Here is a 17,024-nt window from a genome sequence, read left to right as displayed (position 1 = left end):
AGCTCTGTGAAATTAGGCAATTTAGATCAAACTTTTTTAAAACTAGACTAAACATCAGGTTCATTGTCATCAGTAACATTTGGTTTAGAACCTGACCTAACATCCTTATGCCGTAGAATTTGAAAGGAAATGTGAAATAGGCTAATCTACTGCTTTCTTTGTAATTTCAACCATTAGCTTTTGCAAACTGCACTTATATCCTGGTTATTAACATGATATTCAGCATCTTGATTGGCATGTTATAAACTTTATGGTTTTGCAGGGATATACAGTCAGGAACCCTGATGGGTTGTGGAAAGAAAAGACCACAGAAACTATTACTATATAACTATAACTATATATATATATATAAACTATACAGTAGGCTAATAATGATGTGCACACTATGTGAAAGCCATCCTCACCACATTGGAGCAGAGGGCAAGTGTAACCCAGGTGAAAAAAGCATACTTAGCAACTGTTGTGAGATAGAGATTGAATTTTCCTATTGGTTCAAAAATGCTCACCCACCCACAGGGAGAGTCTAGCGTCTTGTTAGAGTAGACCACGTCAAAAAAAGCAGTAACCTAGGCTAGGCTACGCGCAGATTACAGCGAATGTTATGCTGCAGTATATTGCATTTTGCTACGTTAGTGGATTTCTGTGTGTTGAGAGTGAGCCTTTGATGTGCAAATTCCCTCGGATGATTTGATTTGTCTAAAATCAAATCAAGTCTCGGCGAGTTTAACTTTTCAGCCTAGCTGACTTACGCAACATAGTGTCGCAAGGAAGGATCAAAAGGCAGCTAATAACACCCACACTGACCAGTATGTATACTGCAGGAAAGATCAAGGAGGAACCCAAGCAGGAGTTCCAACCGGTCCTTTGCGACATGTGTGTGGACACCCAGGTGCCCGCTCTGAAGACTTGCCTCAAGTGTGAGATCTCCATGTGTGCTCAGCACCTCCAGGCCCACCTCACCACGCCGGTCCTGCTGCAGACTCACCCCCTGACCAAGCCCACAACGCCCGGGGGTCTGAGCTCTGGAGCCGTCCGCTGCCCTGAGCACGGCAAACTCCTCGAGTACTACTGCTTGGACGACCGCACCTGCGTGTGCGTGTCCTGCTCCATCGAGGACCAGCACCGACTGCACAACATGAAGAGCCTTCCCAATGCTCACAAGGTGCTGGTGGAGAAGCTGAGGGAGGAGCTGAAGGCGCTGGCCGAGCGAGAGAAACAGGGCAAGGCGCTGAAGAGCTGGGAGACGAAGCAAACAAAGGCCCTGGAGGTATCTACCGAGTATCTGGTGAAGAGGGTGTCAGCGCTGCGTGATATCGGCCTGAACAAAGTGCAAAGCTCGGTCACAGCTCGTCTTGGAGCCATCCAAACAGCCAGACAGAACATAGAAGCAGCCCTGTCAGAAGAAGATGCCCATATGTTTCTGCAGAGGTTTGCAGGGGTGCACGAGGCTGTGGAGAAAGCCCGCGCTGTAGACTTCATCCATGGATTAGAAGAGGAGGCGGAGCCTGCAAAGGTTGTTTATGACATTCTTAAGAATGGCCATCAGGTCATGGAGAAGGTGAGAAAGCTGCAGCGAGACCTCCTGGTCTTGGTCGATCCGGATAAACTTTACTGGGGCAGAAATGAACTTACAGATGTGAGCTTTGACCCTCAGACCATAGGGCAATATTTTGTTCTGTCTTCAGATTTTAAGGCACTGTCATCTAACTCACCAGAATGTGTCTCTCAAAGGGTTTTCCTTCAGAATAGCACAAATGATAATCTTTCCTGGACAATTCAGTTTTCTGAGAAATATGATTGGAGTGTTGGCATTGGTGCAAAAAATCTTCCCAGCGAAGCATCCAGTGGGGATCGCCTGCATGGTCCCCTTTATGGGCTGGAATGGAAAAACAAACAGTTTTCAGAACTTTTCACAGAAACCAGCACAAACCCACAAGTTTCAGCACCAAAACAGTTTCAACTCATTTGCAAAGTTCTGACCTACCCGCCGGAATTCAGCTCTCCACAAGTTATGGATTTTCAAGGTAAACTAGAGGTCCTGTGGGATTCCTCTGCTCGATCACTGTTCTTTTTCACAAGGGGCGAATATGATGAGATGATTGATCTGCACAGTGTAAACATTGAACACAGTCTGTCACAGGAGCTATTCCCCTTTGTCACTGTGAAGAAAAGAGAGAAGGATCCACCTCCTCCAACTTGTCATTCTGTTCGATCCCCATTCTCGTTCAACAGCCGCTCAAATTGTGTCAGTTCATATGTGAATTTTGTGTGTGCACTTGATGACCAGATTAGATATGATCCACCCACGAAGAAAAGAAAAGTAGAGTAAAATATCTTTTAAATGACAAAAAAAATGTTTTTGTTGCTGAAAAATATTAACAATAAAGGTCCATATTACACCTTTAAGAGGGCTTGTCAAACTTTTTACAACAGAATCATTCCCAGAGAAAATCAAAAGCATATGAAACCAGGATCCTGTCTTGAGTAGGCCTGACTTACCCACTTAACTTTTAACCCTCCTATTGTGTTTTATGTTTACTAGTTTTGTGTTTCCGGTCAAAAATGACCGCTGCATTATAACTTGTTATAAATCCATAGTAACACACACATTATCATGTAGTGTTGTGATAGAACCTTTGTATCAACTTGTGTTCTATTAGATATAACTAGTTTTTTACTTCCATTCGCTATTTATGGCCTGCAGACCTCACTGACCTGAGCTCATGCAAGTCAGAAAGGGGAAGATTCTATTGGGGAAAGGATCCAATGGGGGCTGACATAGAAGCAAAGAGGGGGAGTGAGGGTGTGTTTGTGTGTGTGTTTTAATGTACAGAAGCACATATACAGTCCATCTGATCAATATGTATGTGCCTGGACTCAATTTTATGCATTGACCATTTTCTCACCCATTCATTTCTAATGGCCGGTCATTTTTGACCCGAAATACACATGGATGTTCTAAAGTTAGATAAATCACTCAAATTGTTATAAAAGTTATCAGATGCCCTGTATTAACAAAGTCAAGGAGCCTCATGATGGTCAGAATAAGTTAACAAAATTTTTGAGAGAAAAGAATTGTCAATTGACCATTTGACCGCAAACACAACAGGAGGGTTAATCACAATTAGTGTGTTTGAACACTAAATGTGAACCCCACTTTTCCTGGTTCATTTAAGTCACACCATTGCCATATCACAACACACTAGCATAGTTATTTTTTGAAACTATAAATGATTTATGCAATATGTCTCGATTTCCTATTTATGTAATAATTATCTTTTGAGAACTGACCTAGAAAATGCTGTTTATTCACAAGATGTACAAAATACAAATCAGCTGATGGATTATTTTTTTCTGGATTGGAATGCCAAGACAGAAACATGGGATGAAGTGTACAATTTAGTAAAATAAAATCTCATTTGTGTGTGAGTAATAAGAAGTGTCAGCACTCTGAATACATGCAGTAAAATTAAAAAAGAACAGTGTTATTCAAGGTCCAAGCAATCATTTTTGCATTTCTATTATAAAGTTGTAAAATCCTTCGACCCTGTCACAAGTTAAACCAAAAAGCTCTGTGATGACTTTAAGCACTGGCTGGTTGCGGTCAGTTCTCTTGTCCCAGACATGACAACTGAGGTGAGTGAGACCTAAAGACAGAATAAAACCTTTAACTGACAAATATTAGCATGCACTTGTCTAAGTGAGAGGTATTGCCAGAAATTGAAAACCCTTGATAAAACAGTGTTAATGAGAGGGATAGGAGGAAAAATGTGATGCTGGGTATTATACAACCTCTTTGTCTAAACTCCCATTCAAACATTCTTTTTTAAAACCTGTCCTCCACTCTGGTTGACTTTGACCAACATTAAAGATGACACTGTGACCCATATCAACCAATGTTGAATAAAGGTGACGTGATCTGGATCTCTGGATGATATCGGAGGACCGAGATATGGTTGTTTTTTTTTACCTGTAAGCTCAATGTCATGACTTAATTGACTGTGATTAAAGTTATCACAATCAATTTGGTTGAAAATGACTCAACACGCCATCTGCTGTGTTTAAACTCATCCATGGCCAATGCTGATGTAAAGATGACCGTTTTGGACTTCTCACTTCTCGCATATAGTGGAACATCCGCTTTGAAAATAACCTAAATATGCCTGAGGACTAGAAAAAAGGTAATCAGCAATTCAAACAAAATGGAGCAACCTGAACATTTCAATAATCCATTGAAGTTTTGGAGGATATTATAGGATCAAGTGTTGTTTGTTAACATTAAAACATTGAAAGAGAAATTTAATCAATATGATTCTGTTCTTTGTTAGTCAATTATTTAGAGGACAATATAAACTTTCCGCAGTTTGATTGAGACATTGTTCACTTCATAGTTTTCTTCAGTGAGTCAGAAACATATCCTGATGTGACAGAACAGAAAAAACTTCATTTTACTGAATTCAAAATCAAATAAAAAAACACAAAATGCTGAAATAACTCATAAATGTGTTGCCAGTATAGCATTGGACTCTTGTTTCCCTGTTCTGTGTGTGTGTGTGTGTCTGTGTGTGTGTTTGTGTGTGCGTGTGTGTGTCCTTCTTCCTCCAATGTCTTGTATGTCAATCAATTTGTTTTTTTCCAGATGAGTAGGTGTCCGGGAGGGAATGATTGGGGGAATTAGATAGGTCAGTGTTCTAAGGCGTTTGAGGACCAACACCGACCGCACAACATGAAGACCCTTCCCAGCGCTCACAAGGTGCTGGTGGAGAAGCTGGAGGAGGAGCTGAAGGAGCTGGCCGAGCGAGAGAAACAGGCCAAGGCGCTGAAGAGCTGGGAGACGAAGCAAACAAAGGCCCTGCAGGTATCTACCGAGTATCTGGTGAAGAGGGTGTCAGATTATATCAGACCATATTTGGATTTTGTGTACATGATGACCAGAATGAAACTGATCCACCTACAGTACAAAGCATGAAGAAAATAAGAACAAAACCAATCCACCCGCAAAAAAAGAAAAGTTCTGAGAATAAGGAAACTGCTAAAAACAGAAAATAAAAAAGTGATAGACTTGCATATACTACACATTTATGAGGGATTGTTAAACTGGATTATTGTTACTTTTACAACAGAAAGTCACTCATGAATGAAAAATCCATACAAGTATAGTTAAGATTTAGGGAAAAGAGATCTGGACATTAAATTAATACACATATCACAGATATGTATGTCCTGTTGGCACCTGTGGTACCTGCTGGGAGTTTTATTTTTTATTTTTTGTAGTCTTTCAAGATAAGATAAGATAAGAAAATCCCACACCTGGGAAATTTACTTGTCACAACTACCCAGTAATACATGAATAAAAAAGAAAGTTGTATAGTATGTGCAGCATACAAGCACACGGTGCACACCTAAAATCACAGTGATTGCAACTGCCATAGGGGCATAGATGTAGACGCCTTAGGGTTTCACCAATAAGTTGAGACAAAGTTCAGTTTAGTTCAGTTACATGAGTTCAAAGCCAGGATCTTATGATTACTTTTGAGTCTGACCAAATCATGAACTCGTGAAGAAAGAGAGTGGCTTTCTTGTGACTTGTCACACACACTCTACTCCATCATTTCAAACAACTCCAACAGTATGCAGTTCAGGGTATATCATCATGAATTTTCTATTACTGATCAAGTAGCCTATAGGGCTAGTCCTAAATCAATTTTTTTAGTGGTCACTCATTTTGAATGTTGTGGCATGACAGTCACAGTTTTTAAGCTGTTGGTTGACTTCCAGTGTGATTTCTTTAGAGAGCTAGTCTACCACTCTATGTGAATAAGACAAAGGGCATATATCCAAATACGGATTGAAGGACATTGAACAATGTGGTGGGCTCTTGTTAATTAGGAACATGAAACAGGAGCAGAGAGGAACACATGTAGGACCGTGACCAGATTCAAACAGCCTATCAATTAGAGTCAATGTTTTGATGTGTTGAAAGACTGTTACATCTGAAATGCTAATGTTATACAAAAAGAGATATTCTATGTCAGGCTCTGTGAAATTAGGCCAACATCCTTATGTATAACCGTAGACTTTAAAAGAAAATGTGAAATAGTCTACTGTTTTTTTTTTGTTGTCATTTTCACTTGAGTGCAGACTGCACTCATATCCTGGTTAAATATTAACATGATATTCGGCATCTTGATTGGCACGTTGTATACTTTATGGTTTTCTACAGTGCAGGAACATCTCCTGATTGGTTGTGGAAAGAAAAGACCACAGAAACTGTTTACATGTTACCACAGTAATACTGTGCACACAAACCATGTGAAAGTCATTCTCACCATTGGAGCAGAGGGCAAAGAACAAGAGAGAAACAGGAGGAGATTTCAAGAAGCCCAACAAGAAGACTGAATCAACAACTGAAGACCAGAAAAAGAAGAAGAGGCTAAATCGAAATAATAGGACACTTGGTAGATCTCGAATTACAAAATCAAAAACGAAATTCTCAAAGGACACGTATAAAGGGCAAGATCAATAGTATCACAAGGAAGAAGACTCATATCTCATTTGGAGAAAAAAGGATCAAAAGACAGCTAATACCACCACTGACCAGTATGTCTACTGCAGGAAAGATCAAGGAGGAACCCAAGCAGGAGTTCCAACCGGTCCTTTGCGACATGTGTGTGGACACCCAGGTGCCCGCTCTGAAGACTTGCCTCAAGTGTGAGATCTCCATGTGTGCTCAGCACCTCCAGGCCCACCTCACCACGCCGGTCCTGCTGCAGACTCATCCCCTGACCAAGCCCACAATGCCCGGGGGTCTGAGCTCTGGAGCTGTCCGCTGCCCTGAGCACGGCAAACTCCTCGAGTACTACTGCTTGGACGACCGCACCTGCGTGTGCGTGTCCTGCTCCATTGAGGACCAGCACCGACTGCACAACATGAAGAGCCTTCCCAGCGCTCACAAGGTGCTGGTGGAGAAGCTGAGGGAGGAGCTGAAGGATCTGGACGAGCGAGAGAAACAGGCCAAGGCGCTGAAGAGCTGGGAGACGAAGCAAACAAAGGCCCTGCAGGTATCTACCGAGTATCTGGTGAAGAGTGTGTCATCACTGCGTGATATCGGCCTGAACAAAGTGCAAAGCTCGGTCACAGCTCGTCTTGGAGCCATCCAAACAGCTCGACAGAACATAGAAGCAGCCCTGTCAGAAGAAGATGCCCATATGTTTCTGCAGAGGTTTGCAGGGGTGCACGAGGCTGTGGAGAAAGCCCGCGCTGTAGACTTCATCCATGGATTAGAAGAGGAGGCGGAGCCTGCAAAGGTTGTTTTTGACATTCTTAAGAATGGCCATCAGGTTATGGAGAAGGTGAGAAAGCTGCAGCGAGACCTCCTGGTCGTGGTTGACCCAGATAAACTTTATTGGGGTGAATCAAAACCTGCAAATGTGACTTTTGACCCTAAGACATTAGGGGAACATTTTCTTGTGTCCTCAGATTTGAAGATGCTGGTTTGTCGCCCACCCATACAACATGTCTCCCAAACAGTTTTCTTACAGAAAAGCACTACTGATAGTGATCTTCACTGGACAATTGAGTTTTCTGAGAAATATGATTGGAGTGTTGGCATTTCAGATAGAGGTTATTTCAGCCATGGGAATAATCTGAATGGTCCACTTTATGGGCTGGAGTGGAGGGATAAAAGGTTTTTGGCACTCCACACCAAAGCCATTAAGAAGAAAGGTGGGATGAAAGTTGAATCTTATTCCATTCAATGTGACATTATTAACTACCCATCGAAATCAAGCACTTCTTTTGACGGCAAAAAAATAGAGGTCCATTTGGATCATTCAAATCAGTTGCTGTCCTTTTTCATAAGGTGTGAATACGAGGTCATTTGTCTTCACCGTGTAGAAATTGGCCGCTTTTTTTTTCTGTCCACTGCACTCCCATTTGTCAAACTGGAGAAAAGAGAAAAGGAGAACTCCTGCGGGGCTTCACGTCTTGGCCAATCATATCCTTCTGGAAAATCAAGCTGTGGAAACATACGCTGTGATAACTCACAGATCTCACCATATGTGGATTTTGTGTGCGCTCTTGATGATGAGAATTTACAGACTGTCTACAGTCGTGGCAAAAAGTCCACCCCTTGAATTTTAGTTTGAGGCACAAAGTGTATATTTACTTTTTCAAGAACAGATTCTTTTGTTTCAGGGTAGTCTTCAGGGTGCATTTATGGTTAATGATTAGAAATTGATTTCATATATATATTTTGCAGGAGAGCTGACAACTAAAATGAGTGTCAAAATTAAACATTTTCTGATTTATGACACTGTAATGCTTGACCTAACAGACGTACATATAACAATATGAATATCTGATTAATTGAATGTGTCTTGTCGTTTTTCTTGTCACAATGATCAAGACAGTATTGTCTTGCCCTGTGTTCACACAAAAGGAAATGTACCACAGTTCAAATCAGCTGATGGAATGTTTATTTGTGGACAGATGGAATGGATTGGAGTGCTGATGTAGACATGTGAAAATGATGTGTCTGGTGGAATGAAGTAAAAATGTAATATAACAAACCAAAAGTGCAGAAAGAAAGATGAAATAAAATCTCATTTGTGCGTCAGTAGTAAGCGGTACAACATCAGCATACTCATTCATGAAATAATTCTCTAAAAAAAGAGAACACTGCACTGTTTATGGTTCATACAACCATGTTTGCATTTCTATTACTAAGTTGCATCATAAATGGAAATAATTGGCAGAAAAGATGATTGGTGGATAAAGGTAAATTATAATATTTTTTTTAAATATAAATATACCTTTGCTTGTTTTTTGACTAATACAGTTGAATTGTACACAAAGGTGACTGATCACCACGACCTGACCGAATGTCATACTTTTTAAAAAGACTATATCACTGTAGAGTTTTACAGTCTCAATGACATCTCATAAAATATAACACTATTCTAATCTAGTTAAATATGTGAAATATGCATAGTCAATAATCTATTTGGAAAAACCGTAACACTTAAAATGGAAAGATAAGGCTGTATTTGAAGATTCGGCTGTGTCTAAAGTCAGACAGAAGCACAGACTGACGACTGGTTGAGTTAAGTTCTCTTGTCTCAGATGTGACAACTGAGAAAAGGTGAGAGGCCTAAAAGTTTCAAACCCCTCCAGTTAGGAGAAAGGAAGCCAAACAAAACCCAGTACAGGCGAGAGTACCTTGAACATATTGACAACAATTAGCATTTAACTTGTCTGTCAGTGAGTCGAACCAGAAAAAAAGTAGGAGAAGGTCAGGAGGAGAAATGTAATAATGGATGTCAATAAACAGGTGGTTGGTTGAAAACTGAACTTTTAGGTCTTTATCTAAACTCCCTTTCTTTGGTGTTCAAAACCAGTCCCCCCAGTCTCCACTGACCAACTTCCGGTCAGTTACAGACGACTTGGTGACGGACGCGGCGTCCTGTCGCTCCGACTCCTCGAGGGGCCTAGATGTCGCCGAAGACGGTGTTGAGCTGCTGGGTGACGCGGATGAAGGTGGTGCGGCGGCTGAGCTCCTTCAGCTTGCCCGCGCCCACGTAGGTGCAGGTGGAGCGGACGCCGCCCAGCACGTCGCGCACCGTCGCCTCCACGGGGCCCTTGTAGGTCACCTCCACCGTCTTCCCCTCAGACGCCCTGGAGGGGGGTGGAGGGATGGATTTTAGTCAGGCCCGTCACAGACATGCCACCATAGTGGCCACGGTGCCCTTAGTTAGTTAGATAGATAGATAGATAGATAGATAGATAGATACTTTATTGATCCCCAAGGGGAAGAAATTCAAGTTAGGATGCCATGGTAAGGTAACATATTTTTTTTTTTTTAAAAGTACACTCTAAAGCTAGCAGTCCCTGTGTGTTTAAAACAGTGGCACACTGCAGTTTCCACTTTTTTCAATATCAAATCTGCTATGGCTATAAAGTAGACATTTGCTAAAAATGAACAGTTATAACAACAGGCCTTTTCACAACATCCTGTAGTAAACGTATAACCAAACCTTTGTTATTATAACCTGTGGCTCAAAATATAATTGTAATCTAATGGCATACACGTCTCCTTCCATGTTTGTATTTACATAACACATTTTACTTTGTTGATATTAAATAATCTCATATGTTAATATACCTTCTGATGGTTTCAGGCCTAATCCAGTGTATCACATGATGACACAATCTGTCTGATGAAATCTTTTAGTGAATTGCTTAGAGAGTATCACTAGAGAATTAGAGAAGTACACTTGTGGATAATGCTGAGGGTGATCTCACCTATACTCTGCCACCCCTCCTGCATGCTTCTTCATCGCTGTGTCGGAGCTCATGCCGTAGAAAAGCTTGTACTTCTTGCCGTTCTTCTCGATAACTTCGCCTCCGCTCTCGTCGTGACCGGCCAGCATGCCGCCGAGCATCACAAAGTCCGCCCCAGCTCCTGTTGATTACATGATACAGCCAATCAGATGTCCGGAAGGAGAAGGGTCCTGTCATTGGGATGATATTTTTTGACTGAGGGAGGCAAACTCACCAAAAGCTTTGGAGACATCACCAGGACAGGTGCATCCGCCATCCTTCATGGGTGGCAAGCACAGAGAGAAATGGCATACACAAGGTACGTTGGTTAGCCAGCATATATATATATATAACTTCATTCAACAAAGTGTACAATGTAATGAAAGATGCTGTTCTCTTCTAAATCGTGTGACTGGAGAGTGCAGAGAGAGTGAGTGTCTTGTGACCTGTACTTGTGACTGCATAGTCGGACAGGGTGGGAGAGAGTGCTATTTATGGGGCATTTATTGTGCTTTTAAGAGGGTGTTATTTATGTCATAACGGATGCTGTGAATGTGTGCCCATTCGTGGTGGGCGATATGGACAAAAAATAATATCTCGATATTTTTTGTGATTTTGACGATAACGATAATTAGTCGATATCCGAAGTCTGAGTTACTTAACAGCTCATTATTTATGAATAGCATCTTTACAATAATAACCAATAACCTAACCTGTGACTTTTTAACCAAATCAACCAATGCATTGTCACTCTATGTACATTTCCAATTCTGCCCCCACTTGTGTGTGTGTGGCAATGACATGGTCTAGCCATCTACATTAGAGAAGATGAATAGGCCTAACAGTTTCCCAAGAGAAAGTCTGAAGCTGAAGTTCCTTTCAAACCTTTACATAGGATTCACTGTAAAACTAAGCAGACCAACAGAGTACATCTCAGTTATTTCCTTCGATGGTTTGTTTAATTGCAATCATGTAGGCTAGCATTCCAAATTACAGAATAGAAACTAATGCGTTAGCTTATGGCTAATGTATATGAGAAATCCCATAGAGATGCTAACGGTTAGCATAATCGGTAAACGTAGATATTTAGAGCTAACTTCAGTCCATTTACAAGAGTTACATGAGAATAGTTCTTTGTTTACTACTGACTATTAAAATACTCAAAGGCTAATGTTTTCTCTCCATATAATACCGTGTAGGAAAAAACGTGACTGTCTCATCAATGCTACTTGAACAGAAGTAGCAGCATAAAATCCCAAATAGGCTACTCTCGCTGCACAAAATAAACATTAGGCGTGCTTGTGACAACGTTGTGACCCACTAGTTTTCCCCCATAAGTAATTTAAATACTCGATAATGTCAATTTGCACATCGTTAAAACAACAATCACGATATTATCGCAGACAATATATATCGCCCACCCCTAGTGCCCATTCATAATGTATTCTTTATGTATTCTATGTGTAACATATGTGCTTTGTCCTGTGATGTCTTCTGTATTGTGGCTGTGGCAGCTTAACCTTTATCTGAAACAAATTTCGGTTACACTTTATTTGAAGGTATCTGCATAAGAGTGACATGACACTGTCATGAACGTGTCATAAACATTATAAACAAGTCATAAACATTTATGACATAACGCTTCTGTCACTCGCTTCTGTCAAGTGTCATTCAGTTTTTGTCATGACAAGTTAGGGTTAGGGTCATTAGGTTTTTGTCATGACAAGTCAGGGTTAAGGTTAGTGTTAGGGTTATGCCACTCTTATGTCGATACCTTCAAGTAAAGTGTTACTGAAAATTCTCCTTTGGTAGACCTAATAAAGTAACCTTGAAGATAACTATTAATCACAATTACTGTTATATGTATAATGATTAGCTTCATTGAGCATATATTTGCTGAAGAGATCACAACTGAAATCAGAATGTGAACTCCACTTTTCCTGATTCATTTAATTCATGTCATACACTTATCATAACACATACACACACACACATACAGAGTGTATAAAGAGACATACAGACTTACAGAGATAATATGTCCTCCAAGTCCATGAGCAGCATCTGCACATTCGATCACAGCACTCAGCTGGGGATAACCCACACCAGTCTTCTTCCGTGTGGTGCACACAGAGCCTGGACAACCCCCGAGACAAGTGGACACACAAACAAGATTAGAATGAGGACATTCACACTGAGACGTAAATATTTGGTAAATAGGAACAAGAAAATACAAGACAATAAACATTAGAGGGATGCAAAATAAAAACAGGGATTCACAATTTGACATCAGAAGATAAAGGTAGACAAATATTTCAAGGGAAATTAAGTAGCAATAAATCAGACATGCAAAGGCCACCACCTAACAAGTCCAGCCCTGTTGACCTCACCTGGTCCAATGCCCACTTTGATGATGTCCGCACCTGCGAGGATAAGTTCCTCCACCATTTCTCCAGTGACCACGTTCCCTGCCTAAAGACAGGTAAAACATTTCAAGATACAGTCATCATCAGTAATCAATTAGCTTTTCAATGGCACATAATCTTGAGTCATTAAACTAACGGCACAGAAAGCACTGAACTCATAAGTTGTTTTTTAAAGATTTCAAATTATCATGTGTAAAGATTTCAAATTATTACCTATCAATATTGCAGTAACTCTCTAATCTGTTTTAAATATGGCATACATCATCATGGATGTCAGTACCATTATAATTGTTTAGGTTGTAGATTCATTCAGATTCACTGCTGTCATATCAGCTCAACAAACTGCAGAGGCCCACTCACCATGATGGTGTGAGTGGGGAACTTTCCTCGCACATCCTTGACGAAGTGCACAAAGTGCTCGGAGTAGCCATTGGCCACGTCCACACAGATGTAATGCAGCTGAGGCACTGCTGCCAAAATGGCCGTCAGTTTCTCAAAGTCCGTCTCACCTGTACCGCTACTGACCGCCAAACTCTGCAGAAAGGGATGAAGGAAAAAGAGAATGAAAGAAAGAAAGAAAGTGAGTTGGATGAATGAGGCTGTACTCATTTTCAAACCAAAACAATTTTCGAATACATCAAGCAGTTCACTTTGGACGGCAGCCATATGGTTGAGCTGTTGTACCTGAAGGCATTCTGGATTTTTGGCAGCAAACTCTTTCCAGTCGTCAACAGAGTAGTGTTTATGGATGGCAGTGAAGAGGGTGAACTATGGGTAGAGAGGATAAGTCAATACACTTTTTTAAATCAACAGATGAGAGGGACAATATGGACAAAAAAGGACATGACTCCATGGTTTCTGTGAGTTGCTATACCCATTATGGCAGAAACTACAGTGCAAACCTGGTGTAGAGCCACGGCCATTTCAAAGGTTCCCACAGTATCCATGTTGGCTGCCACGATGGGAATGCCACGGTAGCTTCCTTTTGAATTTCTGAAAGTAAAGCTGCGCATCAGGTCCACCTAAGACAAACAGACAAGGAAAAGTCGATACTGTGATATGTCTGCCTGAGTGTGTTTTCACAACCATGAGGTGATAACGTGCTGTTTACCTCGCTGCGGGACTTCAGAGTGCTTCTCTTGGGCCGGAGCAGAACGTCCTTGAAGTCAAGCTTGATGTCATTCTCAATACGAGGCATGGTTCAGCTGATGTCCTGTGTTGAATTGTAGCCCAGTGTGAGAAAAATAGACATATTTCGCGTCCGATCCGACTACCCAAATAATTGTATAAGGGCCATTGTTACCCAAATAATTGTATAAGGGCCAGTAAAAATACTCTGCACTATAAAATGTAAATTCGCATGTATTCAGACAGCGGGATGTTGTCCATACAAATGTGGGTTGCTGATGTTTAAGAACAGAAAAAGCAAACACTACTTTACAATGACTGAAAATTCTCGGCCCAGTTAACGTTACAGTAGCTAGTTAGCATCATATTTAACCACACTATCTGTCAAGCCAAGTGAGACTACTGACTACTGCATACTCCTAAATCCACCGTCATACATCTAGAGCACTGACAGAGTGAAAAAGCACACAATCATTTAAAATTCACATTTGCACAGTCATATCAAATTCTACCTTAGACTAAAACCCGTCTCTCCTGGAATGTATGAAGAAATGTGGGTTCTAGAATGCAGTGCGGTCAGTGCAGTGCGCGTACTACACGATCTATTTCCGCTTTTGCATGTAGGAATATTATTCATGTGGGAGCGTTCACTTTCATTTTTAAGTAGTTCGCTATCCGACTAGTGTTATGCTCAATGGAGAAATGACGTTGAAAAAAGACTACAAGACTGAATCATTTGACGGTCATAGACGTAGTGCTTCATGGGTTCATGGTTACCGTAGTGCTAAATAATCAATTTCAGAATCACAGAATCAAATGTTTTTATTGCCACATTAAACACAGATACAAAACCAGTATACGTAGACCATTTTAATAGAATGTACACGTATTAATTGCCATTTCTACGAAAGACTGTGCTCATCTTTTTGCGGAACTATGCTATTTGCAACCTTTGCAACATAGTAGGATATGTTTTTGTGTAACACCGGAACACGATTTGCGACCGTTTGCGACACAGGAGTTGTGCCAGACATTCTCTGGTTGTGCCCGGTTGTGTTAGAATCATTCTTCAGTGGATTAGTCAGTTTCATACCGTTCAAGTCTCCAACGGCTTGCTTTATATTAATGTGTTTAAGCACTATAATACGGAATTATGTTGATCAAAGTTAAGGTAAGAAGAAATAGCTTTTAAACTATCAAATTCACTGACTGCTATGCTAAGTTTGCTAACGTTGTCCACTATGAGTTAGCATTGGTCCATTGAATGCTGAGTGCTGAACAGAATAACAAGACAGTAACAAAAGTTACAAGGGCGTCCGATGATGGGATATGTCTAAAGCAATATCTAAAGACACAATGCTTTCGCTTTGTAACCTCTAGATATTGTTGTCCATCATTGCTTGACTTTTAATCAACCAGTTAGCTAATATGCTAATACACGTTAGCTAGTTTCAGCCTGGCTGATTAATTTCACATAATCAGTCTTTGCCAGTAGTATGTTGTTTAGGCTGGGCTGTGTTTTCTATACTTAATTATCACTTTATGTGTTCCAGACCCTCACTGGTAAAGAAATTGAAATTGACATAGAACCCACAGATAAGGTACGTTTACAGTGCAACATTTTTGTCTGATCATCAATATCATAATGATTCCTTCTTCTTATTTTTTAAATGCAAATATCTAGATTTTTATGTATTCTAAATTCTATACACTGATGGTCATTGGTGGTCACCCTCATTCCTTCTGCAATCTGCAACAGTGTAGGCTATGAAATATCTGTGTGATTAGAAGTCTTGTCTATTCCCTGTCCTATCTGATCTGTTCATTTGAGGTGGAGAGGATCAAAGAGAGAGTGGAGGAGAAAGAGGGGATACCTCCTCAGCAGCAAAGACTCATTTACAGTGGAAAACAGATGTAAGCATGGAATCCTCTAATCCAGTGTTTCTCAAAGTGTGGTCCGCGAGCAGACGTTGTAAAAAATAATATAGATGAGTTGTTTGCAATATTGAACCAACTTGTATGTAAATCCAAACAGTTCTGCAACACTGCCTATGTAAGCTATGCCAATTTAAATCATATGAATCCTCTGACACATTAAGCAAGGTGCAAAGACAATAAGCAAGGTGGTTCAGTGAGTAGGCCTATTGTGTCTATTAGATAGGTGGTCCTTGAGGTTTTTTCTAATGGTTAAGTGGTCCTTGGTCTGTAAAAGTTTGAGAAACACTGCTCTAATCGTACAGTAAAGTAGAGTTTTAATAAAAAAAAAAAAAAAAACAACAACATTGCGCTGAATTTAGCCATCTTCTGACAGTCTTGCTTTCCATGTCTTTTCTCCCAGGAATGATGAGAAGACAGCCGCCGACTACAAAATCCAGGGGGGATCGGTATTGCACTTGGTCTTGGCCTTACGAGGAGGAGCAATCTGTTTCAAAAATCTAGAAATGGCCTCTATATCGGCCTTGTAATCACTAAAGCTGCCTTAGTTCCTGCAGAGTTGCCAGAGTGGACACTCTGACACTTTATTTATGGTCTCGTCTGAATTATCATTGATTGCTTCGGCCAGTTGCAGGATGTCTATGTCAGCACCAAGGTGTGATGCCTGTGATTTTGCGCTTGCTCATGCACTTGGTCTTCTTTTTTTAATGCAGAATAGAGTGGTCAGAAATGTCTGTTCACCAATAGAATTACACAGTGCTTTTGACCGTATGTTTTGGTGGTGTGCTCTGATGCCGAGTGCCTGGTTGAATTCCAGTTGGGTCTAATGTGTTAGCCTATGTATTTTGTTTGCGTTATGTCTGTACAATTTTGTGTTTTGATGCCCTGGCAGTAACTTCTGTTTTACACTTCTACGAGTGGTGACAGTCTGTGGTATGTACACATTCAGGTCACACATTCACAGTCAGTGTAACACAGACTGATGGTATGAGAGTGGACATGGCTGGACAATTTGTCAATAAAAAGAAAGAAAGAACAACCTAGCTTGACCATTTTTATTCATCATTTTTGGGGGTTGAATTTTGGTGTGATGAGATGTATGTGAAGTTTGCATTTAGCTTAGTTTTTAGTTGTTGTGCGTCAACCTGATTATTTGTTCAGATCTTGTCTGGTTAATAGTCATACCACTTACTTCCAAAAGGGGGAGCTCTTCTACCT

At 40.7% G+C, this 17,024-nt stretch overlaps 4 protein-coding genes across 4 annotated transcripts; 3 read left to right on the top strand and 1 right to left on the bottom strand.

Annotated features, from left to right (window-relative positions):
* Positions 1 to 652: 652 nt before the first annotated feature.
* LOC121689380 (tripartite motif-containing protein 29-like) lies at positions 653 to 7,454 on the top strand. The gene is made up of 3 exons (XM_042069126.1): positions 653 to 767; positions 6,536 to 7,110; positions 7,308 to 7,454. Exons 2-3 carry the CDS (start codon positions 6,603 to 6,605, stop codon positions 7,316 to 7,318), a joined length of 519 nt encoding a protein of 172 aa, XP_041925060.1. The 5' UTR covers positions 653 to 767; positions 6,536 to 6,602; the 3' UTR covers positions 7,319 to 7,454.
* LOC121689379 (tripartite motif-containing protein 29-like) lies at positions 765 to 8,620 on the top strand. The gene is made up of 2 exons (XM_042069125.1): positions 765 to 1,848; positions 7,647 to 8,620. Exons 1-2 carry the CDS (start codon positions 809 to 811, stop codon positions 7,648 to 7,650), a joined length of 1,044 nt encoding a protein of 347 aa, XP_041925059.1. The 5' UTR covers positions 765 to 808; the 3' UTR covers positions 7,651 to 8,620.
* Positions 8,455 to 14,499, bottom strand: gmpr2 (guanosine monophosphate reductase 2). Its single transcript, XM_042069124.1, has 10 exons — positions 14,384 to 14,499; positions 13,855 to 13,956; positions 13,646 to 13,765; positions 13,428 to 13,511; positions 13,104 to 13,277; positions 12,708 to 12,789; positions 12,347 to 12,453; positions 10,556 to 10,598; positions 10,303 to 10,462; positions 8,455 to 9,675 (listed from the first exon to the last, which is right to left on the bottom strand). Exons 2-10 carry the CDS (start codon positions 13,939 to 13,941, stop codon positions 9,489 to 9,491), a joined length of 1,044 nt encoding a protein of 347 aa, XP_041925058.1. The 5' UTR covers positions 13,942 to 13,956; positions 14,384 to 14,499; the 3' UTR covers positions 8,455 to 9,488.
* A 368-nt stretch (positions 14,500 to 14,867) lies between these two features.
* LOC121689381 (NEDD8) lies at positions 14,868 to 16,849 on the top strand. Its single transcript, XM_042069127.1, has 4 exons — positions 14,868 to 15,042; positions 15,425 to 15,472; positions 15,703 to 15,785; positions 16,210 to 16,849. The coding sequence occupies exons 1-4, from the start codon at positions 15,025 to 15,027 to the stop codon at positions 16,334 to 16,336; spliced, it is 276 nt and encodes a 91-aa protein (XP_041925061.1). The 5' UTR covers positions 14,868 to 15,024; the 3' UTR covers positions 16,337 to 16,849.
* The last annotated feature ends 175 nt before the right edge of the window (positions 16,850 to 17,024 follow it).

Source organism: Alosa sapidissima, chromosome 18, assembly GCF_018492685.1.
Source record: "Alosa sapidissima isolate fAloSap1 chromosome 18, fAloSap1.pri, whole genome shotgun sequence".
In the NCBI taxonomy this organism is placed as follows: Eukaryota; Metazoa; Chordata; class Actinopteri; order Clupeiformes; family Clupeidae; genus Alosa; species Alosa sapidissima.
The sequence above is the reverse complement of the archived record's forward strand: the minus strand, read 5'-3'. Positions and strand labels throughout refer to the sequence as shown.

Coding starts and splice junctions, on each gene's coding strand:
- LOC121689379 (XM_042069125.1), top strand. CDS start 809: ATGTATACTGCAGGAAAGATCAAGGAGGAACCCAAGCAGGAGTTCCAA.
- LOC121689380 (XM_042069126.1), top strand. CDS start 6,603: ATGTCTACTGCAGGAAAGATCAAGGAGGAACCCAAGCAGGAGTTCCAA.
- gmpr2 (XM_042069124.1), bottom strand. CDS start 13,941: ATGCCTCGTATTGAGAATGACATCAAGCTTGACTTCAAGGACGTTCTG. Junction 12,454..12,707: donor CAAAGTGGGCATTGGACCAG/GTGAGGTCAACA, acceptor GGGGTTGTCCAG/GCTCTGTGTGCACCACACGG. Junction 9,676..10,302: donor GGAGGGGTGGCAGAGTATAG/GTGAGATCACCC, acceptor ACCCCCCTCCAG/GGCGTCTGAGGGGAAGACGG.
- LOC121689381 (XM_042069127.1), top strand. Junction 15,473..15,702: donor ACATAGAACCCACAGATAAG/GTACGTTTACAG, acceptor TGTTCATTTGAG/GTGGAGAGGATCAAAGAGAG. Junction 15,786..16,209: donor ATTTACAGTGGAAAACAGAT/GTAAGCATGGAA, acceptor CTTTTCTCCCAG/GAATGATGAGAAGACAGCCG.